At 44.2% G+C, this 23,959-nt stretch overlaps 2 protein-coding genes across 15 annotated transcripts in view; both read left to right on the top strand.

The window, feature by feature from the left end:
- The window catches only part of SRPK2 (SRSF protein kinase 2), a 265,786-nt gene extending 244,145 nt beyond the window's left edge, over positions 1-21,641 (top strand). For 6 of the 14 annotated variants that reach the window (XM_084977433.1, XM_021102579.2, XM_021102581.2 and 3 more), the window contains 5 exons: positions 3,276-3,376; positions 3,484-3,591; positions 8,250-8,319; positions 8,955-9,047; positions 20,001-21,641. In XM_084977433.1, coding sequence (XP_084833559.1) covers positions 3,276-3,376; positions 3,484-3,591; positions 8,250-8,319; positions 8,955-9,047; positions 20,001-20,185 — 557 coding nt within the window. In that variant the 3' untranslated portion in view covers positions 20,186-21,641. Of the gene's footprint in view, positions 1-3,275; positions 3,377-3,483; positions 3,592-8,249; positions 8,320-8,954; positions 9,048-9,403; positions 9,497-20,000 lie in introns of all 14 variants that reach the window. The other 8 variants (XM_021102577.2, XM_021102578.2, XM_021102585.2 and 5 more) reach the window with 2 other exon arrangements.
- ORC5 (origin recognition complex subunit 5) overlaps positions 1-23,959 on the top strand; it is a 1,223,002-nt gene that overhangs the window by 186,923 nt on the left and 1,012,120 nt on the right. The gene's annotated exons all lie outside the window — the stretch shown is intronic.

Genomic DNA, 23,959 nt, shown 5'->3' with positions numbered 1-23,959 from the left:
GAACTCCCTAAATGGGCCTTTTGAGTGTTATAGTCTGGTAACCTTTCACAGATACCTCAAGCAGGAAACTATCATGCTGAGAAAAGAAATGTAAAATCGCTTTTGCTTCCTTTGTGTTCTTATATGGTTAAAAATTTGAGGTAAATTCCCTAGTATCATTTGGAATGCATTGCAGCTGTGTGACTATTTTACAAATGTGAACCGGAAGGATAACAGCGTGTCACCATAGAGACTCTGGGTAGTGATCATAAGCGAGAGATGTTAAAGAAACTGTATTGATGGTCCCTGAATTAACAGTGGTTTGACTTGATGATGGATGAAAGGCATTCAGTAGAAGCTGTCCTTCTCATTTTGAACTGTGATCTTTTCCTGGGCTGGCATATGTCATGTGATACTCTTGTGATGCCGGGCAGGGCAGGAGCTCCCAGTCACAGGGGTTAATACCTTGTGTGCTTTCAACCTCTTGTATGCAGACAGCCATTCTGTTTTTCACCTTCAGTATGGAATGCAGTAAATGAGAGGAGCTATTCAGCACTGTATTATAAAGTAAGCTTTGTGTTAGTTGTTCTTGCCCAGTTATGGGCTCATGGAAGAGTTCTGAAATATGTTGAAAGTAGTCTAGGCTCTGCTGTGATGTACTGCATGCATTTCGGACTTAGGATATTTTCAACTTAGAATGGGAATTTGGGGATGGTTCTTCATAAGTTGCAGAAGATATGTCCTGAAGGTGGGTGATGATGTGTTGAGGTATATTTCTTGAGCTGAACTGGACCATGTGAAATGTCTTCAAGGCAGCAGCTTGGAGTGGGATGGATGGCCCCTCACTGAGTCAGAACCTGCAGCTTCATCATCTTCTCCCTTCAGGCCTTTGGTCTGAATTGTTTGGGGTGGTGAAACCCACTGCTCAGCCTCCTCTCTCTGCCCTTGGGGTTCTGGTTGGTCCCTCACTGGCTGTTGAGAAGCCTTGGCCTTGGAGGGCAGTCAGGCTATGGCAGGCGGAGCACAGCCCCTGGATCTGGCCAGCCAGGCACTGCCTTAGCTCTGTTTTTGGTCTTTTTTTTTTCTTTTTCTTTTTTGGTAGAGGAGAGATGGTCCCTTTCTCTTCCTCTTTTACTGAGAATTGAGCCTCAAAGAGTTGAAGTCGGAGTTCCCGTTGTGGTGCAGTGGTTAACGAATCTGACTAGGAACCATGAGGTTGAGGGTTCGATCCCTGCCCTTGCTCAGTGGGTCAAGGTTCCGGCGTTGCCGTGAGCTGTGGTGTAGGTCGCAGACGCGGCTCGGATCCTGCGTTGCTGTGTCTCTGGCGTAGGCTGGCGGCTACAGCTCCGATTAGACCCCTAGTCCGGGAACCTCCATATGCCGCAGGAGCGGTTCAAGAAATGGCAAAAAAGACAAAAAAAAAAAAAAAAAAAAAAAAAAGAGTTTAAGTCATTTGCTAGAGTCTTATAACTTGAAGTTGTTGAAACTTAGATTTGGGTCCATTTCTGCAAACTTCAAATTCTATTTTCTTGCTTGCTGACTTTCCTTGGTTAAATGACATGAGAGATTGATTCATTTAGCTGTTTTTGGTGCTGGCCATCTGTTTGTTAGGTCAGCATTTTTAGGTTTCTCTTGGAGCTCAGGTTTTCAGCCCATTCTCAGTTCAATGTGAACACCTTTCCCCTTCGTGTGGGTCTCTGTGCTGCTGTCCTTATTGTTTCTGAGCTCCTGTGGTTCGCCTCAACTCACACCTGGTCTTTGATGAGGCCTCCCAGTAGCTCAGCACCGTCATGAGAGGCGTGGGCCTGGCTGTCAGGGGTGGATCCACATGTTTGAGGAATAGATTTTGAGGGTTACACTGTTGCCCAGAGTTCTCTGGCGTTTTCTGGCCCTCCTGGGGAGCTCTGTGGGCGCCCCAGGTACTGGATGCCTTGCTCCACTCAGTGTCCCGTTCACAGCCTGGCCTTGCTGCCCGTGTGGGTTTGAGGTTCCCCAGCACTGGTCTGCTCAAAGGAGGGCTGGTCAGTCCCCCAGTACCCACCTTTGAGTGAACGAAAGGGTGTTTAATATTCTGCATTGACTAGGCTTTTCTCTTCAGTCTGTGATACTATTTCGCAATTACTTGTAAAATAAATAAATAAAACATCTCATCATTTCCAGAAATCTGAGCTTGTTGGTCAGTTTGATGTTTGATGGAGATGCTGACTCACTGCAGCATTTTCTCTTTGGGCCTCACCACACTATTGTTTCTTTGTCACTTGTCCCCTGGGTAACTGCTTGCTGCAAGCATGGTCTGGACATGTCCGTGAAGCTCTTCTGGCCATGTAACCCTGAGAATCCTAGCCCTACACTCACCCTTGAGAACCCCTGAGGGGACCCTGTGGTTGTGAGTGGCCTGAGTATTTGACAAGTTCGTGAGGGACCTTGGAGGACCCAGGCTGTCTCAAGAGACCTCTGTTCTGGACTGTTTCTTTCCCAAAGCTAAACCAGAATTGATTAGTCTCGGCCTGTTTTTTTTTTTTCCCCCCTGCTTTTTAGGGCCACATCTGCAGCTTATAGAAGTTCCCAGGCTAGAGGTTGAATTGGAGCTGTAGCTGCCAGTCTGCAACACAGCCACAGCAATGCCAGATCCAAGCTGTGTCTGCAACCTACACTGCATCTTATGCCATTACCAGATTAATAACCTACTGAGAAGGGTCAGGGAACGAACTCACATCCTCATGAATACTAGTTGGGTTTGTTACTACTGTGCCACAATGGGAATTCCTCTGCCTTTAATCTGTATCTAATCTATATCTGTGTCAGCCATCATCTAACTCTTAAGATCTCTGTACTTGGCCCAGAGAGGGAGAGGTTAGGGGATGTGGGTCCCAGGTGTACTGTAGGTCATTTAGGAAGGGATTGGCCACCCACCCAGAGGATTCCTCTCTGCCCTCATGTTAAGTAGAAACAAAGTTATGTGCTGGATGGGGTCCATCAGGGAGCAGGCGTGATCCAATGAGGAGCAGCTGAAAGATACAGAAGCTGAGAGGGGCTGACCTCGAGACAAAGGATGGGGCTAAAGGACAATGGGTGAGGCAGTGTCCACGGGCTCTCTGGGCAATTTGCGCTTGTGAAGTATTTCCAAAGGTGGGGACCAAGAATTTAAATTCTCTTGAGTTCAACTTAGATGAGTCCAGGCCTAAATGATCACCCCACCACTTTTCTAGAAAAGGAGACTGTGCCCAGGAAACATTGTGTGCTCACAGGCAGACCACTTATCCCACACTAACTGTCCTGCCATTTGCTCATGCCAGCAAAAACCCGGGCAGCCGATTTGTTGGTGAATCCCCTGGACCCACGGAATGCAGATAAAATTAGAGTTAAAATTGCTGACCTGGGAAATGCTTGTTGGGTGGTAAGTAGAGTTTTCTTTTTAAAACATTTTGGTTGTGATTAGAAGATGCTCTTTTTCTTTTTTAATGTCTGTGTTCCCCCATAGTAATGCACTCTGTTCCCTTTCAGCATAAACACTTCACAGAAGACATACAGACACGTCAGTATCGATCCATAGAGGTTTTGATAGGAGCAGGTTACAGTACACCTGCTGACATTTGGAGTACGGCGTGTATGGTAAGAACGGCCTTTGCCATTTTCCTCTGTGTAAAGGCACATCCCTTTAATTCCCATGAGAGGACAGTCTCACCAGTGCCTGTCGTCTGAGCTTTCTGACCACTAAGATTGCCCACCTGGGGGTGGGTAACAGGAGAGTTGTTGCCTTGGGTGTCTTCAGAGTTGGACGAGTCCTTCTCAGGCTTGTCCTGGGTGTGTGTTTTGGTTTGGTCTTGTGAGAGACCCCTCATGGAGCTCTCCATAGCCCAAGCTCTGAGAATCAGACCCCAGCTCTGGTGATAAAAATGACTTGGATACTGAGAGCCTGCAGATTGTACACAGTTTAGCCCTCACTCAGGCTGTGGAGGAAGAGGAGACAGCCTTGACTTGGGGAAAGATTGCCTCTCTTCTTTTGTTAAGTAAATCTAGAGACTGTTCTGGCCTATTGCTTTTGGCTGTCCAGTCATGTCTGAGGCACCAGCAGCTGCCTATACCCTTTTTGACCGAGTCTCTTCCCATAGAAAGCACATCACTGTTTTTCTTCAGGGCTGTTTCTCTGATGTGACATAGCCATTTTTGCTACCAGTTGTGTGCATCACATGTGTGGTTGTGTCTAAACTCTCCTCAGCCCCACCAGTGCATCTTCTTACCTACTCCTTACCTATGAACTGATGAACCTGAACAGTCCCTTTCTTGTAAACCAGTTTAGTTTCTTACTCAGCCCTGTTTCCTAGCCAGTTTAGTTTGGTACCTTCCTCTTAGTGAGCTGTGCTCTGTAGTCCTTTGTTGGAAAAGGGGGATGCTTGTGTCTGTTGCTTCAGGTGGTATTTCATTCTTTTCTTGTTCCATATTATTTTTCCTTCAAATATCCTCTGATATTTTAATGGAAAGATACGTATATAAAGCTTGGAACTTGTCTTCTCACCAAAAAGAATAAATATAATTGTTATTCAAGGATTAATGTAACATTTCTGTTGGGTGTGCTCTTTCTTATGACTTCTGATGCTAAAGTAAAAGCATTGTTAGCTAAAACATGAAAAAAGTAGGTGTTCTGTGTCTTTCAAGTTTGTGTGATTGGAGGCAACCAACATGGCCAAGTGGATCTGAAACAGTGTGCCTTTCTGTTCCCATGTTGCTCTGACCATTAATGCCAGATAATTTTTAGATTTAAGTTTCTCAGTAAGTATCAAAAACTGAGTCCTTTCCATGCTAGGTAGAAAAAGAATGGTTAAAAGAATTGGTGGACCTGTGATGGGTCCTTTGAGTGTAGGGAACTGCTGTGTGGAGAGGAAGCGGACTCCCTCTGCATGAGTCCTGAGGGCAGGACAGGGTGGAGGGGCCAGGAGGTGGTGGAAGGCAGAGGTAGGTCAGCAGAAGGGGAGCCTTTTCAACAGTTGGCGCTACAGGGGAGAAGTGTTCTGTTTCAGGATGTGGTGAGGTCAAGCCTTACTTGTCTCTAGCAGCATGGAAAGGGCTGTATCAGGACTGCCCTGAATTACACCCTGAAAATTCTTTCAACTCTGAAATCCTGTGCTTCTAATTTTGGAGTTAAAATTTGGTGATATAACCAGAAAAATAGGACAAGATCCCAGCTGTACTAGAATAATGATAGGGCTGTCAATTCAGTATTAGTAGGTTAGCTGTCTTGCCTTCCATGAGATAGGAATTGTCCCCTGCAGTTGCTGTGAATGGCAGCATCTGACACACAGGGAAAAGCATTCATCGCATCTTCTTTCGCCCCCACTCCCTGCTTCCCAGCAAATGAAGCATAAGCTCCCTCATTGCTTCTAGGGCTGCTTAAGAAGATCTTTTTAATCAGTGCAAGGATGATTTTCTGGAAGTGGGGCTGGCCTTCATTCCCACCCCAGCCCCTCCCTGGAGGTTGTGGCTTAGCGGTGCCCTCTTGTTCTTCATAAAGAACATCGTAAAGATGAGGCCATCTTTCCCCACCTCTACCCTTCTGTGTAACAGTTTAGTAGTTCACCATACCAGCTGTAATGAAGCTCCAGCTTGTTCTTGGTGGTCAAGCCCAGGGTCCTTTGTTGGCATCAGATCTTTCAGACTCCAGTGGAAGTGAGAGTAGTGGCTGGTATATGATCATTTGTAAGTGTCCTTGCTCTGCCAGGGAGGAACGCTTTCACAGCTGGACACAGACCACAGAGTGAGGCAGAGTAGATGGGTTATGTTAGTTGTTGAATCTCTTCTTCTTGAGCTTTGGAGCCCCTCCAGATTTAAATGTGTAGGATCAGAGAATTCTGTGTGGCTCTAGCACAGATTCTTCTGGTTTGTGTGTCAGAGTCCCTGAATAGGTATCATTTTATGGGCTCCAGGGGGAGTCCCAGTCAGTGCCATGGAGGTAAGAAAAGCCAGTTGGACAAATTTCACCTAACTTCTTCAGCACTGGTCATATTCCAGAAGGACTCCATGGCCTTATTTATTCGGAGTGGAGTACTTTAGTATGGGATGCTTCAGGAAGGAGGTATCCGGTTTCTCCAAGCCTGAGACCTGAGGCTGGTCCAGGGAAAAGACCTCTGAGGAAATTGGGCCAAGTGTAGAGGGAAGAACCCAAAGTTCCCAAGTACTGAAAATAAATGGTACAGAGTTCCTTCATGGGTCAGCGGTTAACAAACCCAACCAGGATCCACGAGGACACAGGTTCAATCACTGGCCTCCCTCAGTAGGTTAAGGATCCGATGTTGCCATGAGCTGTGGTGTAGGCCTTCAGCTGTAGCTCCCATTCGACCCCTAGCCTGCGAACTTCCATATACCACGGGTTTAGCCCTGAAAAGCAAAAAAAAAAAAAAAAAAAAAAGATAATGGTAATGGTTATATTAAAAGTAACTTTCTGAAGTGAAGGAAGAAAGGTGAACTTTCATGGTTTCGTAGTTGCCAGCATAAAACCAGCTGGCTAAGTACAGAGGCTGACGTTTTCATTGTGATGTCTGTCTGCCCTGTTGTCTGTGCCCTATTTGTTAAAGAAATCTTGTCACTCTGCAGAGAATCAGAACCAAGTAACATGATGGGGGAGCCTCCATCTTGCCCTTCCGTTTTTCTTTTAAACGATTTCATTGTTAGGCTTCTTTGACCTAAGTGTTTTCTTGGAACTACCTGGGTGCTGATCAAAATGCTCATCTTTCACAGAACGCTCACCTGACATATCTTAGTGTTAGGCTGTAAGAAATACATACAGCCAGATTTAAAGGCTTTTGAAAATTAATGAGAAGAGTGAGGGAAGGCCTGCAGGAGGGAAAGAGAAGCTGGCGCTCTCTTTGGGTCCAACACGTGGCTTTTGGAATCCTCTTTCTCTGTTAGGGTTTCACCCTTTTGTCTTGTCTTGTGTTCTGGGTGAGAAAGATGCTTCTGGCTACTTAGTGTGCAATCCGCTTGTTTCCTTTGGACCTGTGGCCAAATGTGAGGGTTTTTTACCCCAATCTGGGATGGGCCCAGTATCTTTATTGTTTATTGGGTGGAGAGGGGGAGACCCTGCAGTGCTCAGATAACCAGCTTACTCTGCTGAGACTCTGCACATCTGGGTCCTGCTCAGACTGTCTGGTTTAGGGCAGGGGTCCTGAGTTGATGAACTACTGTACAGCATGGGGTAGCTGGCTACAGACTTCCTTGCTTCCTTAGAGAAGAAAAATAAATGAAGAGATGTCCTAGACCAAGTGCGCCCCCTTTAGTTTGTTGAGAGAGGCCCCACCTGAGCTGACCACCTTCCCTTTCGGGTGCCTTCCCAGCACCTCATTGAGATGGGCGTGGGGAAGGCAGTGCCTGAGAGTAGTAGGGACGGGGTGGGGCCATGCTGCAGCCACTGATCCACAGGCATGGGTGAAGCAGGACCTGGCCCTCAAGGCCTTTGGAACAGCAAGAAATTAAGTATGGGAAAAATAAAAAAATGGGATTTAGCTCATTCTTATTAAAAATTCTTTTAAATTCTTGTTTAAAACATGTTATTAAAGAACATAGTATATGATCAACAGAGCAGTAGTAATTGCCATCTTTATATATTGTTAGCAGATTAAATTCATGGTCGTGATGTTTCTGTGAACAAGGGAAATAGATGCTCTGGCAGAAATGGAAACAAATACTCCTCCTATTACCCCTAGCCCCAAACCCTCCCCCCGAGCATCGTGGGGGGCAACTGTGTAATCAGGAAACCTGTTCTCCTTGCCGTCGTCGAGGTTCTGCACAGTGATCTAGCTCCTCCTGGCTCCAGGGGACAGAGCAAGCGTTGCTTTTTTGCATCTGGGATTTCCTTTGGTTGAGCCAGAAATGAATGAAGTGATGGTGAGTTGCTGTAAATAGCCCCGAGTTACTAAGACACTAAGGTCTTTTGCTTCAGGAGAGTGGTAGCAGCTGTGGCCTGGGCCAGGGTAGCCTGTGGGTTGCAGGCAGGCTCTGGGGTCAGACGGTCCTGGGCTCTGGACTTAGATTGTAGTGCAGTGCTCCAGCCAGACCTGTGCATATCTTCTTCCTGCAAAATGAAGCAAAGAGATAGAAGAATATTTCTAAAGCTTCTTTGAACTTTTGAGAAGAAGAAGCAGCCTGATGTTGAGCCTTTTCCAGAGGCTCTTTGGCTTGATAGATCCACATAAAATGTAGGTCTCCTGTAACCTAAAAAAGCTGCTAGCTTGGGGCCAGTCTCTGAAGTGCTTAGCATGTCATCTGTTGTATCCTAGGCATTTGAGCTGGCAACAGGAGATTATTTGTTTGAACCGCATTCTGGGGAAGACTATTCCAGAGATGAAGGTGAGTATTGCCTGCTGAATACCTCAGTCTGGGTCTCCTGAGAGTCCTCAACTTCTGAGAATATTGTGTTTTTGCACCGAAATAGAGCTGTGTTTCAGTTTTCAAATACCAAATTCAGATGCTTTCCCGTTGAGCTTGAAGCCCCCTCCAGTCGCAGTGAATGGGCAGCACCTCCTGGCAACACTGTGGAGGGCCCTTGGGCCTCAGCCCTCCCCGCAGCTGTTCGCTGCAGGCCTGAGAAGCCAGCTGGGAGAGGACAGGCTAGACATACCTGAAGCCTCTCTGTGGTCCTTTTGTTAATCGATCTGCTGCCCACTTCTCTGTCCTGTTGGGGGCTGAATTTAAAACCAGGGAATTCTGGCTTGAATTCCATCTGCAAACCTGACCATCTCCATGCTTATTTGCTTGCAGTGCTGGGGTGGCCTGGGGTGAGCTGGCATCAGTCACTGTTAATGCTCCACATGGGGCCTGAGGCCTGCCAGTCCCAGAAGCCTCTGCATGGATGTGCTGCAGACATTGTTGATTTGAATCTATTTCTGATTTTTTTACTAATTTCAATTTTTCCCCCTCTTCTTTTGTCCCATCCTTCCCTTTGCCTCCCCCATTCCCGTATCCTTTTTTTCTCTCCTCCATAGACCACATAGCCCACATCATAGAGCTGCTAGGCAGTATCCCAAGGCACTTTGCTCTATCTGGAAAATATTCTCGGGAATTCTTCAATCGCAGAGGTAGTACCTCTTCTTTTTGAAAAGCGCCACGATGCAGACAGAAACGGAATAGTAGCTGCTGATTGTAGCAGTAATGGTGATAAAGGCATTTCTCCTAAATTCCAAAAGCAACCCAGCAGAATTCCTCTGCTGATTTCACAGCTGAGAAGGAGACCGTGTTTGGCCCTGTGCTGCGGTCACCCTGTGCATCAGCATCTCTGTGGTGCCCTGAATCTGGCTGCTCAGGCAGAGTCTGTGCTCTGGTTCTTTAGGTGGTGCTCTGTTTCTGTCTGCGCGGGCGGTGGCAGTGTCTGCATGCAGTGTACTGATTAAACTGTCGTGTGTTTCTGTTTTGCTGGCAATGTTTCCCAATGCAGATCACATAGCATTGATCATTGAACTGCTGGGGAAAGTCCCTCGAAAATACGCTATGTTGGGGAAATATTCCAAGGAGTTTTTCACCAGAAAAGGTAACGGTATTTATGCAACACTAATTTTCAGCATAATCCTCTCCCAAACGGAGAAAATCGAGTTTGGGCAGTGGAGAAAGATCTGGACTTTTACAGCTGGGGGACTCTGCTGAAGAAAGCGCTTAAGAAATAAAGAATCATCTGATACCTGTGGAATAAGAATTTTGTAAGAGGACAACCTTCCTAAAATCCTTTTATCTCCTCCACACTTCTCTTTTAGTTTCAGCACCAATCCATGATTCCAGTATTTATAAAAATGAGTTTAAATGCTGTTTGGAAACCAGCTAGACTTACCTTTCCATTCTTCACATTATTCCCGGAGCCAGAGTGTTTTTGCAGTGAACAGAGGTGGCCTAGAGACTGGGCTTGATGACCATCTGTCTGTGTCCTTTCTCATCTCTCTGAGCTGTGTCTGTAGGGGGTATGGGCCTGCAGCGTCCTGTGTGCCTCACATTCTTAGGAACCAGATGTTGCTGTCCCAGTGCATTACCTCACACTGAACTGTACGTGATTTATTTTAATACTATAGTTCTTGGAGTTCCCATCATAGCTCAGTGGTTAACGAATCCAACTAGGAACCATGAGGTTTCAGGTTCGATCCCTGGCCTTGCTCAGTGGGTTAAGGATCCAGCGTTGCTGTGTGAGCTGTGGTGTAGGTGGCAGACACAGCTCGGATCCCGTGCTGTGGCTGCGGTGGCTCTGGCATCGATTGGACCCATAGCCTGGGAACCTCCATATGCCGCAGATGTGGCCCTAGAAAAGGCAAAAAACAAAAAAATATTGTAGTTCTTGATCTTCCCTTGGAATGACCCATAACAACTCTTTCCTTGCCCTGTATAGTCCCTAGTTAGTGATCAATTTTAAAAAAACACCCAGAAGCCCCCAAAATAAAGGGAATTTATTCTTACAGAACCCTACCACCACCACCACCACCCACTGCCAAAATCATCTTTGTGAGCTTAGCTGGACCTCTGAATTTGTATGTTTCCAGCTTAACTTTTTTTGGGGTGGGAGGGGTTTGCAACTTCCTTTTAAAAAGAACTTTATTTATTTATTTTTGCCTTTTTTTTTTTTTTTTTTTTTTTTTTTAGGGCCTCACACACAGCATATGGAGATTCCCAGGCCAGGGGTCAAGTCAGAGCTATAACTGCTGGCCTATGCCACAGCCACAGCAATGCAGGATCCAAGCTGCGACTGCAACTTATACCACAGCTTACAGCAATGCCAGATCCTTAACCCACTGAGCAAGGCCAGGGATGGAACCCGCAACTTCATGATTCCTAGTTGGCTTCATTTCTGCTGGGCCACTATGGGAACTCCCCCGAAAAAAGAACTTCTTTAAAGTTGACGTGAGCAGAACATGGAGTTTTAGAAATTTCTAGGTGTACCAGATACTCTTATCTCCCCTGCTTTAGCCAAATTTGGAGAACCAATTTGACTTATTTTCCTTTGGAAAAAGGAGTTTTTGTAGAGTAATAACCTTTTATTATACATTGTGGTGATATTCAGTCACCCAGTCCTGTCTTAGGTTTTTAAATTCCATTTCCCTGTTAATGAATGAGGCCTGAGGACAAACCATGCCAAAGATTGTGGTTTCCTGCTCCAGTTACTCTGAGACCATTGACCACAGCTCTCAGCATTATTGGGACCACTCAGTGGGTAACCTGTGAAATGTGTAATTAGATGCAGTTATTTTTTATTTCCTTATTAAAAACTCATCACAGAAAAAAAAGTTGTCAAGGAAAAACATTCTTTAGGTCTGTATTAATTTTGGTTCTGAGAATCTGGCTTTTGAGTCACTTGAGCAGGTACAAAGGTCCCCTTGCCACAGACTCTTACGCAGTCTCAAGTAGTGTTAAGGGCAATAAGATGGCTTTGTCGGGCGTTCCCGTCATGGCTCGGCTGTTAACGAATCCGACTAGGAACCATGAGGTTGCGGGTCCAATCCCTGGCCTCGCTCAGTGGGTCAAGGATATGGCGTTGCTGAGAGCTGTGGTGTAGGTCACAGACACAGCTCGGATCTGGCATTGCTGTGGCTGTGGTGTAGGCTGGCGGCTATAGCTCTGATTCGACCCCTAGCCTGGGAACCTCCACATGCTTCGGGTGCGGCCCTAAAAAGACAAAAAAAAAAAAAAAAGATGGCTTTGTCATTAAACTGTGTTCAGTGGCAGAGCTGGGTTTGATTGTGCTATGATACTGGGCATGTCACGTCACGCCATCTCCGAGGCTCTGTCTTTGGAGTGATTTCCAGGTGTGTCCTGTGTACATGGAGACGTGAGGTAAGAGGACGTGTGTGCAACCCATGGCCGAGTAGGAGCAGGTATTGCAAAAGCAGAGTTACAACCGGGAAACCCTACGTGCATTATGATCTTTTAGCAACAGTAGTACTGAAAGAGGGAACTGTTGCTAGGAAGTTTCCAAAAAATGTTATTTGAACATAGTCGAAGCAAGGAAAAAAAGTTCTGGATGATTTCAGCCTGGGATTGTGTGGCTCAGAGAGTCCTATTTATTTTAGTCAAAGCAGACTCCTCCTTTCACATATCAGAATGTTTTCAAAGACTGTGGGAGATAGCCTGGCCCCAGGAGGACTTGGCTGGTGGACCATCTGCTCTCCGCCGTAACCTTCACCATTGTGCAGTGGAGGCTTGGCGGGGAGGGTGGCCAAGAGATAGCAGCCTAATCTGTCATGAAGATAAGAGAGCAGTGTTGGCCTGAGGATGCCCATGCTCAGGGGAAGGGAGAAGGCCTGGGAGGGCTCTGGACCAGAGCACCTTCTCCTCTAGCTGCGTGGGCTGTGGGAGCCTCGTTCCCCACCACCAGCATCAGGCCTGCTGAGGACTAACAGCCAGTCAAGGTAATCAGGGGTTTTTATTTAATTGTGCTGTTGCTGACTTTTCCTCTGCAGCCAGGAGCCATTTAGGGTGGCTGGGCTCTGGGTTCCTCTGTCCCTTGTCTCTGGTAAGGAACCAGAACTGTATACAGCAGGGGAAAAGATGAAGAGGAGCAAAAGAAGGGGCCTTGAACAGTGAGAAATGAAGTCAGGCAAATTATTGGCAGGCACCTCTGCCAGCAGCCTGTGGTCAGGTTTGCTCATGGAGACAGCTGCTCTGAGGCTTTCGCTCCTGCTAGGCTTTGCCCCTGGTCTGAGCTGCAGTCAGAAGGGGGTGACCCCTGCTGAGTCCCAGCCTAGGGCCAGCACTGGAGCCCCCTCCGTGAACCCATCTGGTAGGCACCTTCGCAGGTGGTTGATGAGTGATGCCTGGGGAACTGATGTCGGAGGCTGGTTGATTTCAGCTCACAGCTCTCTGTCCTGGATCCTTTGTGCTGGAAGGTGCCTTTCACATTGGCCTTTCCATAAACGCTCTTATTCCTCAGACAGCCTGACCACTGTCTGTGCCCAGAGTGCTTGCATGGGTCTTACTGTCACACTGATCACCTCGTTACGTATGTGTGCTTTAGGAATTGTGTGCGGGTCCTCGTTTTTGTTGTTGTTATTGTTGTTGTTTTTGTCTTTTTAGAACCCATGGTATATGGAACGTCCCGGGCTAGGGGCCAAATTGGAGCTGCAGCCGCTGGGTCTACGCCACAGCCACAGCAACATGAGACCCGAGCCATGTCTAAGACCTACACCACAGCTCATGGCAACACCGGATCCTTAAGCCACTGAGCGAGGCCAGGGATCAAACCTGAAACCTCATGGTTCCTAGTCGGATTCATTTCCCCTGTGCCAAGATGGGAACTCCTCCATGGCTTCTTTTTGAGGAGCTTATTTAAAGGTGACCTGCGGAGTGAAGTGCATCTGGCATCCTTGGTAGAGACAGGAGGTACTGTGGTAAGGAGAGTCATTTTTTTCTTTCCTTTGGATGATTAGGCAAGAAATCCCCTAAGTGACTGGGAATTGGAACTTATGCTTTTCCCTGATTATTGTTTATTACTGTAGAACTCATAAGGGATTTAGTTTGATTTAAGTCACAGAAATAAGGTTATGAAAGAGGACCTGTCATGAAATCACTTTCACTTCACTATTTGAGGCGGGAGGGTGATTGGGTGCATTAAGAATGTGTTTTGGGAGTTCCTATTGTGGCTCAGTGATATCAAACCTGAGTAGAATCAGTGAGAATGCGGGCTCGATCCCTGGCCTCGCTCGGTGGGTTAAGGATCCAGTGTTGCCGTGAGCTGTGGTATAGGTCTCATATGTGGCTTGGTTCTGGCGTTGCTGTAGCTCTGGTGGTGTAGGCAGGCAGCTATAGCTCCTATTCGAGCCCTAGCCTGTGAACTTCCACATGCCAAGGGTGAGGCCCTAAAAAGCAAAAAAAAAAAAAAAAAAAAAAAAGTGTTTTGGCGCACCTTCCCCAATAAGAGTGTGAGTATACATTTTGGAAGTAATGGGATCTTAATTGTATCCATTTAAATATTTTTCTAAAATACCTCTGTGCCAGAACTGATATAGAGAAAGGCCTAATTGAAAATTGCCATTGATTTGCATAGGTCTCATTGGGAAGCAGTGCAGATTGAGGGGGCTGAGCAGCAGGCTCTCCTACTCGTCATCCTCCTGAGTAGGAAGCAGATTTCACCCCCACTCCAAGGCCGGGGAAGAGTGGGGTCTGTGCATAAAAGTTAAAAATCAAACGCAGGAGTTCCTATTGTGACTCAGCAGCAACTAACCTGGCTAGTATCCATGAGGGTGCAGGTTCAATCCCTGGCCTCGTTCATTGGGTTAAGGATCCAGCATTGCCATGAGCTGTGGTATAGGTCATAGATGGGGCTTGAATCCTGTGTTGCTGTGGCTGTGGTGTAGGCCGGCAGCTACATCTCTGATTCGACTCCTAGCATGGGAACCTCCATATACCATGGGTGTGGCCCTAAAAATCAAAAAACAAACAAAAAAAGTCAAATGCAGTTAAATAGTATCTTCTTTCTTATGATTCAGGGGACAATGATTACTACTAGTTTGCTGCTAGTCTGCATTACTTCTTGGCCAGGCATTTTTAAATTGAGCTGTATATTTTGCTCAGGAATGTAATTACCATGCTCACCCTAGTAAGGTTTAATCTGCTAGTCATGCCTTTGGATGTGGACATTAGTCACCAAGGATCGTTAAGAAAAGCTGTCTTGATCAGTGTGTCAAGCTGTGGACCCATAGAAGTAAGCACTTCTGGGGATTTTGTCCCTATGTTGTCCTGCCGTGGTCTGAGTGTCTGTTTGGGTCCTTCCACCTCGTTCCTGACCCCTGAGGGTGACAGTGTTAGGAGTGAGGCTGTTGGAAGGTGCAGAAAGTCATGAACAGGTGTGGTGCCCGATAGAGAGACCCAGAGCGCGTGCTAGCCCCTTCCACCACGTGGGGAAACAAGTCTGACCTGGAAGAGGGCCCTCCCCCGCCCACGCTGGCACTCTGCCTCCAGGACTGTGAGAAATAACCTTGTACTTATCAGATACCTAATCAGTCATATTTTGTGGTTAGAGCCTAAATGGACGAAGACAAGAACCCGAGAAATGTCCCAGCCTTCAGGAGATGGGAAAAACGGTACAGCCAGGGGCATACTTTAATTGTGAGCCGAGCCACCCATCAATAGACATCATTTCAGTAAAAGCTGCTATATTGGGAATGGAAGTATCAGAGGAGACAGTTAACTTTACGGTTCCTGGTCAGATTCATTTCCGCTGTGCCGTGACGGGAACTCCAAGAGACATTTAACTTTAAAAAGAAAAAAACTCTGATTCTGGATGAGGGCATTGAGTGTGTGGTAATATATGTGATAGTATGGGTCAAACCGAAGATCTCTTTAACATAATGGGAAATTTCAAAGTATGCAAGAAATTTCTGTGTAGCCAAAGGACTATATATGCAAGAACAGCGTCAGGATAAGTGATGCCAAGTAGGATGGTGAGGAAAAGTGCCCAAGAGGGTGAGACTGAGGAGCCGGGCCTTAAAAGAGACACTCTTCTTAATTTTAATGTTTGCGATGAAACTCGTTAGAATGTTTTTTGACTTGTCTCCAGAATTACCTAAAAAGCAGCAGATCCTCTTGTTTCTCAAGAGAGGAAAGCCCCATTAAAATAAAAAAAAAACAAAAAAAAAAACTGTAGCCTGAGGCTGGCGAGTAGCACAGCCATCCCCATCCCGAGTTGTGACCCACCTGTCCCTGGTAGTCCTCCTTGATCTGTCAGGGGTCATTCTGCCTCAGAGCTGGTTAGGAAGCCTGAGCGGCAGTGCTGCCCATCTGGCCTTGCTGGTCTCTTGGTGTGTGAGAGCCGATGCTCAAAGAAGGTTAAGTATTACTCAGTATTCTTTAAGAAAGAAAGACCCAGAGTTCCATTGTGGCTCAGCAGGTTAAGGACCTGACTTGGTGAGGATGCGGGTTTGATTCCTGGCCTTACTCAGTGGGTTAGGGATCTGACACTGTGCACGCTGTGGTGTGAGTCACAGATGTGGCTCGGATCAGGTGTGGCTGTGGCTGTGGGATAGGCAGGCAGCTGCAGTGGCAGCTCCGATTTGACCTCTGGCCTGGGAACTTCCATATGTTGCAAGTGCGGCCTTAAAAAGAAAAAATAAAGACTGGAAACAGTTTAAAAAGTAAAGACTGTCACAATCAGGTGTTTGGTTATTGGCAACATTTGTTTCAGCAAAGCATATCTTGGTATATTTTCTTAAAAGAAAAAATTGTGAAAGTAAAAGCTACTTTTATAATAGGAGTAGATACTGAAAAATTAATGTATTTTATCAGATTCTTTTGCTTTGTTTTGTATTATACATGGTGGAAATGGATTCAGGTTCTTTTGCTTTGTTTTGTATTATACATGGTGGAAGTGGAGGTAGCCGTGTTTCTTGCGTTGTGGGCAGGGCCAGAGTTGGTGAGTAGACTCAAGGCCCTTACCCATCAGACAAGTCTGTTCTTAGTGTTTCCAGCACAAGTTTGGAAACTTAGGTTTGTTCTTAAGAACCTTTATCAACTGTTTATAAGACAGCATTTGTTGTGATGACGGAATTGAACTTTAGAAGTTATACATAGGAGTTCCCGTCATGGCGCAGCAGAAACAAATCCAACTAGGAGCCATGAGGTTGCAGGTTCAATCCCTGGCCTCGATCAGTGGGTTAAGGATCTGGCGTTGCTGTGAGGTGTGGTGGAGGTCACAGATGAGGCTCAGATCTGGCATTGCTGTGGCTCATAGCTCTGATTAGACCCCTAGCCTGGGAACCTCCATATGCTGTGGGAGCGGCCCTAGAAAAGATAAAAAGACAAAAAAAAAAGTTGTACATAGAATCACGGCTGAAGTGAGTTTTGTTTTGTTTTGTTTTTTCCCCTTGGCATTATAGGGTTATTTCACCTATCTACATAATCACATATTTGTTCTTTTTAGAGGCGATACAATATTCTGTTATATTGCAGCATTAGTATGGAACTTAGAATTGTTTTGTGTATTACATGTTTTCCTGTTACAGACAGAATCTTTGCACATACAGTTTTTTGTTTGTTTTGCTGCCTCTGTGGCATGTGGAAATTCCCAGGCCAGGGACTGAACCGACATCACAGCAGAGACCCGAGCCACAGTAGTGAAAACGCTGGATCCTTAACCCACTCTGCCACAAGGGAACTCTCACACATAGTTTTTTTGTGTGGGATTATCTGGTCAAAAATATGTTAAATATTTAAGGATCTCCTTTGGAATTGTTTTTATCAGCTTATAGTGTGGCTGGTTTCTTATAGCTGTCCAGACTCGAATTGTTTTCATTGCTATTATGCAGATTTTAAGGCACTTCTCGTGGTAAAGGTTCTCTCTTTTCATGGAAGCTTGTACTGACTTGATGGAGTTTAGTTGTCAGGACTGAGCCCTCAGGAGTTGATTTCCTGGTTTTGAGTGGACAGTGCTCAGCAAGCCTGGACAGTGTTTATTCCAGGTCCTGATAACATTCTCTCCCTGCAGAGTTGGTGGTTTGCTGTATTATATGTGCATGCTTTGTTTGCTCTAACCTTGCCCTAGTGACATCAGCAGTCATTGTAAAATCAAGAGCTGCATTAGAGAAAATGCAGAAAGAAGCAACCTTAAGGAGTTCCTGTTGTGGCGCAGTGGTTGACAAATCCGACTAAGAACCATGAGGTTGCAGGTTCGATCCCTGGCCTTGCTCAGTGGATTAAGGATCCAGTGTTGCTGTGTGAGCTGTGGTGTAGGTGGCAGACACAGCTCGGATCCCGTGCTGTGGCTGCGGTGGCTCTGGCATCGATTGGACCCATAGCCTGGGAACCTCCATATGCCGCAGATGTGGCCCTAGAAAAGGCAAAAAGACAAAAAAAAAAGAAAAAAAGAAAGAAAGAAGTAACCTTAAAACAGAGCTGGTATCTGAGGGCATGCACTTTGAAAATTACTCTTAGGATCGTATGTAGAACATAGTTTTGATTTTTGTTGCTACGAAACATGCTACCATATGATCCTCCCCCTTTGAAAGAAATATTCAATAGTGTTCATCAAGTGGATGTTTTTCTCATCACCATTCTCTGATTACTGAGCATGTGCAGTTTTGTAAATATATATAATTCTGCAGTGAGCATTTTTGGGGTTGAGGGTGGATGGCTAGGGTTTATTTCCTTAGGCTGGATTCCTAGAGCTAGAATTTCCAGGTTAAAGAAGTGAGCATTCTGTGGTTGCTCGTACTTTGTTCTCATGGAGATTGTGTTTCTTGCCATGAGAAAGAACACATAACTCCTGTAAGATGGTAAGTCCACCTGCCTCAAGAGCAGGTCCACCTGACCTGTAGGCTCCAGGCTTAACTCATCCCTCGACCTCACATGGGAGCCAGAAGTTTATTTATACATAGCACCTTCCACAGGAAATAGCCTCTAATGACTTCTCTGCTGAGAATTGTGTGTACATAATGTTTACAACTCAGTAGAAAAACCAATTCAGGAGAATGTTTGTTGAAAAAGTCTAGGCCAAAAGGAAGAGTCATTGCTGGGGCATCACAGGTCATTTTTCCTTTTGTTTTTGTTATTTTCTGTGATATTGAAAATTTTTTATTATTATTTTTTATTTTTTTGCTTTTTAGGGCTGCACCTGTGGCATATGGAGGTTCCCAGGCTACGGGTCGAATCAGAGCTACAGCTGCCGGCCTATACAACAGCCACAGCAATACAGGATCCAAGCCTCGTCTTAACCTACACCACAGCTCACGGCAATGCTGGATCCTAAACCCACTTAGTGAGGCCAGGGATCGAACCTGCAACCTCATGGTTCCTAGTCAGATTCGTTTCCACTGTGCCACTATGGGAATTCCCTTATTTTCTTATTTTTGTCTATTTTTTCTGTGATTTTTAAAAAATTTTTCTCTATGATAAAAGAAAGGAGGGATGTGTGTCTACAGTGAATTGAATACATGAGTGAAGTAGACCAGGCCTCCTGAGAAGCCCTTTGTAAGCACAGCACTGACCCTCTGCTAGTGCACATCATGCACAGATGGCCCTGGTTGGTTAAGTTACTCTGCATGACGCTCCCGTCAGGTGCCTGGGTCTCCGAGGGTGTGGGCCCCTGGCGGCTGGGCCCAGAGGGCAGTGGGCTGAGGGGTGGGGGTGGGGGGTTGCTGCCAGCAGGCCCCTCAGTGGGCATGTCCTGTGGGACTTCCTGTGAAGACTGGTAACAGGCGGGGAAAACAAGTTGTTACTGACAGTCGTCCTATCATTTTGGCAGTTTGACTTAAAAATAGCTTTTGTTCCTACTATGAAAAAGGCTGTTACAGTTCACAGACCATTAACTAGTTTGTTAGTCACTCCTTGTCCGTCAGGGCTGCTTATAACCCACACTTTTCAGATGGCATTTGGCACATTTTGAAAATTATAACTTCAGGCTTTATAAATTAATATCCTGGTAACTTAGATTTTACAGCAAATATGTAGAGGTGGACAGTATTTAATTTAGGTTGACTCTAAAGCTTTGCCGTCCAGTATGTAGCCATTGGTTACTTGTGGCTATTTAAACTTAAATGACTCAAAATTAAAACTCTGCTCTGTAGTCGCACTAACCCCACTCCAAGTGCTCAGTAGCCCTGTTACGCGGGCTGGACCGTGTTGGAAAGTACAGATGGAGTATATCTCTCCCATCACAGGATGTTCCCTTGAATAGCGCTCTTCCAGAGAAATAGATTTCCTTTGCATGATAACCTGCAGAAATAACAATATGCAAATTGTAAAAAAAAAAAAAAATCCCAAATTGGAGGTGAGAGTTCCTTGGTCAGCCTTTGCAAATGAAAATATTCTGGGCATCCTCAGCACACTTTTAAAGAAACCGAGAACTGATACAAATGAACTCTTCCAAATGAACCCCTATTCATCAAGCTTGCTTGAATGGGATGCAGTCAGGTATCCATTTCAACATTGCTTGTGGGAGAGCTGGCCTTGTGTGTCATTGTGTGGAAGTTGAGCAGGTGGGTGTCTGCTCCACTGTACAGAACTCAGCTGGACCATCGTAAGAAATGCAGATTGGGAGCTTTCTTAACGTTGCCTCTTTTTCCCTGTAGGAGAACTTCGGCACATCACCAAGCTGAAGCCCTGGAGCCTCTTTGATGTACTTGTGGAAAAGTATGGTTGGCCCCACGAAGATGCTGCACAGTTTACAGATTTCCTGATCCCAATGTTAGAAATGGTTCCAGAAAAACGAGCCTCAGCTGGCGAATGCCTTCGGCATCCTTGGTTGAATTCTTAGCAGATTCTGCAGGAGCATTCTGAGCTGGCACATGCCCAATGCATTGGCCCTACAGGGGGACTCTCGTTCTTTAACAGGATTACAAGTGAGCTGGCTTCATCCTCAGACCTTTATTTTGCTTTGAGGTACTGTCGTTTGACATTTTGCTTTTTGTGCACTGTGATCCTGGGGAAGGGCAGTCTTTTGTCTTCAGCTTAGTAGTTTACTGACCCACTTTCTTCTGGAAACAATAACATGTCTCTAAGCATTGTTTCTTGTGTTGTGTGACATTCAAATGTCAATTTTTTGAACGAAAAATACTTTCCTTCTTGTGTTTTGGCAGGTTTTGTAACTATTTATGAAGAAATATTTTAGCTGAGTACTATATAATTTACAATCTTAAGAAATTATCAAGTTGGAACCAAGAAATAGCAAGGAAATGTACAATTTTATCTTCTGGCAAAGGGACATCATTCCTGTATTATAGTGTATGTAAATGCACCCTGTAAATGTTAAGTTCCATTAAATATGGGATGGGGACTCAAATTTCAGAAAAGCTACTCAGTCTTGAGTGCTTTGTAGCCTAAGTTGCATGTAACAGACTTTAACTGCTCTGAGGAGTTGTGCAAACTTTTCATTCCATGACAGTCTTTTTGCATTGAATTTCAAACAAATGGCTCTGAGTTATGTCATTCCCTACATGGCACTTTAAAGAAAGAAAAGACATGCTTCTCATTCTAAAATCCGTATTGTAGTTTAGCACTCCCATTCGTATTTTTGCATATTTTAATTAAAAATACTTTTAAGGAAAAAGCAATTTCACTATAAAAATGTGGTGGCCTGGTACCATGTGGTGTTGCCTCCTCCAAGCACTGTAAGTTAAACTCTACATAGATTAAATTGGACAAGAGAAACATGTTCAGTGTGTGGAATGAAAATACATTTATATATTTTTGGTCAAGCTCGCTCATGTTTGTCTAGAACCAAGATAGGGTATGTACAGTTTGCAGTGCAGTGGGCACAGTACTAACATCTTAGAGGTAACAGTGATTGCATTCATTCCAGAGTCAGTTTTGTATGTGGCTACAACAAATTTTACTAGTTCTTTCATTCTTTCCATGCACTGAATTTGAGAAAATGATTTTCCCTTTGCAGGTTGCACACGATTTTGTTTATGCATTTCCTTAAAATTGTAGAATCCAGGACACAAACCATAGTAGGCAATACAATTTTAGAATGTAATATATAGAGGTGCATTTAGCCTCTTTTAGAAATCAGTGGATTGAATGTCGTCTTTTTTTTAATTTTACATTCCTCAAGGTGCCTCGTTTTTCTTGACTTCGTCCATTAACATTTATCCATATGCCTCTGCAATAACTAGATTGTGAAAAAAGATAACAAATGTAACAATAATCCATTGTTTGAGGTGCTTGCAGTTGTCTTAAAAATTAAAGTGTTTTGGTTTTTTTTTTCCAGACATTGCCTTGGTCATTGGCCTGTATTTGAAGCGATAGAATCAAACAAACATTTCCTCTCCTTTTAATGTAGTGTAACCAAAACATAAAGGAAATACCAACATTCTTGTTGTAGGAAATACAGTTGTAGAACATGCATTAAGGCTTAATACGAAGAAATCATTCATTGTTTCGTAAGGGTAGGGCATGGATTTAGAAAAGATGCTGTAGAAGTTTGCACCATGGTGCAGTGGGTTAAGAATCCGACTGCAGCAGGTAGGGTCACCAGGGAGGCTCATGTTTGATCCCCGGCCCAGCACAGTGGGTTAAAGGATCTGGCATTCCTGCAGTTTGGACATAGGTCACAGCTGTGGCTCGGTTTCAGGCCTTGGACCAGGAACTTGCACATGCCACAGATGCAGCCATTAAAGAAAAAAGAGGAAAAAAAAAAAAGCTAAAGATTCATTACCTAGAATTTCTTTGATTCTTTTTTAGTAGCAGTGTTTCATCAGAAACATATGAATTATGTTTTGTTTGAACATTGCCGTGGTTTTTTTTGTTTTTTGTTTTTTTTTTTTCGTTTTTAACAATGTTCACTGTGAGGGAATGAGACATGTAATCCTCTTAGGAGTTAGCGTTAGATCATATTGCTGTGAGGTGAACATACCATTCATTTGTGAAATGTGCATGCTCTGATTGAGGCTGTAGGTTACCGCATAGGTTCTGTGAAAGGTGGTGGCTGTAGACCGCTGATGCCATCCAGTTTCCACAGGAACCATTCTCACGAGAACCACAGAGTACATGTATGTCTTCCCTGAGTCCTTAAGAATTTTTATCAGGGTTATATTATAGCACACTTGAATGAAATTTGTCTAATGCAGTTTGACTCATGTTAGAAAATAATCCAGGTTATTATGAATTTTGTAAGGGTCCGTCACTTAGGATAAAATAGCCTAACTAGTTTACAGATGTAAAAGCAATTGTTCTAGAAAGAATACACATTTGTATTAGGTATAGTATGGTTTTTAGCAGATTTTTGGTGGCTTGATGATGATGAATATAAGCTAAATGAGAACCACAGGTTATGCAAAACACTAAAGCCAGCTTGGTGATTTTAGTTGAATGTCCTGTCTTCCTTTCTCTAGTCCATGTGAAGTCTTCATGGAAAATGACAAGCAGTGGATCACATATGTGGTTATAGCAGATTCAGAAGCTAGCTGTCTGGAAATTAGAACTGCCCCAAGGCAGAGAAAAAATGGATATAGAAGCCTCAAAAAAAGCGTGAACTTTCTAGGTGAAAGATGATTTACTAACTTGCTTCTTCCTATACTTGGATCATACAGCTAGTTAACAGGATGAACTACTGTTTCTGCTGGGGTAGAGAACTTCAGTTTATATCTGCAGGTGAAATTTCTTCTTGAATTCCACTATTTTCACCCATTAGTTTTTTAGTTTTTGCAATTTACAGAAAAGTTTCTGTATATGTTGTGTGTAGTAGGCAAATCTAAACCTATGAGGAATTAAAATCTTTAGGACAATCTTTTAAAAGGGGTGTGAATATTGATAGTTCATTATGCTAGTTAACTGTGTTTGAAACTATCAGGGGATGATGTAAAGCCATTTCTTCTTGGACACATTTTTCTTTTAGCAAATACCATAAGTGGAATTTAGTTTGATAAATCAAAGATGGCAAAGTTGACTTAACTTTTTAAAAAACTTGAAGATGATTAGGATTGAGCCCAAAACACGGCTGTGTTAATGTAGCTATTTTCAAAAGAAAATGGAAATTAAAAGTGTAAAACATGACTTACATTACTGCCAAATCTTAGTCTCTTTACTTTGTCAAATACACAGAATTTGTATACTGTGCCAAATTATGTCAAGTACTTGGATGCTCAAAAATGGGCTGACAAATAGTTTAATTACTATTGGATATACTTAATCCTTCTGAGAGGTAGAAGATGAAGAATCATTTATTTTTCCAAAATAACATTTCATATTTTAGCAATAAAATATTCACTTTGAGAGGCCATTTTTATTTCACTTGAGGAAACTAAGCTATAATGCCTTTTTCCTTTAGTTTTGTACATCCAAAACAAATTTTAAAAATTTCCTACTACAATTTTTAATACTACAGCTAGACAGGTGTTAAGGTTTTCAAATAATGTTGATTCCTCAATAGGACACTGGTCATGTTCTAACATGTACAAATAAGATATTCTTTGTTTTTAGGTAAACTGTTCCATATTTTCAGTTGTAAATGATCGTCTATAACTGAATCATATGTGATACTGTAATGGAATGGATTCATTTTGTATGATGTCAGATGTAAGTAAATATG

The sequence above is a fragment of the Sus scrofa genome, chromosome 9, assembly GCF_054392235.1.
Source record: "Sus scrofa isolate SSC_HxYL_T2T_F1_AM1 chromosome 9, Sscrofa_HxYL_maternal_Yorkshire_Landrace_v2.0, whole genome shotgun sequence".
In the NCBI taxonomy this organism is placed as follows: domain Eukaryota; kingdom Metazoa; phylum Chordata; class Mammalia; order Artiodactyla; family Suidae; genus Sus; species Sus scrofa.
Note: the sequence above shows the minus strand (reverse complement) of the source record. Positions and strands in the feature narration are given on the sequence as shown.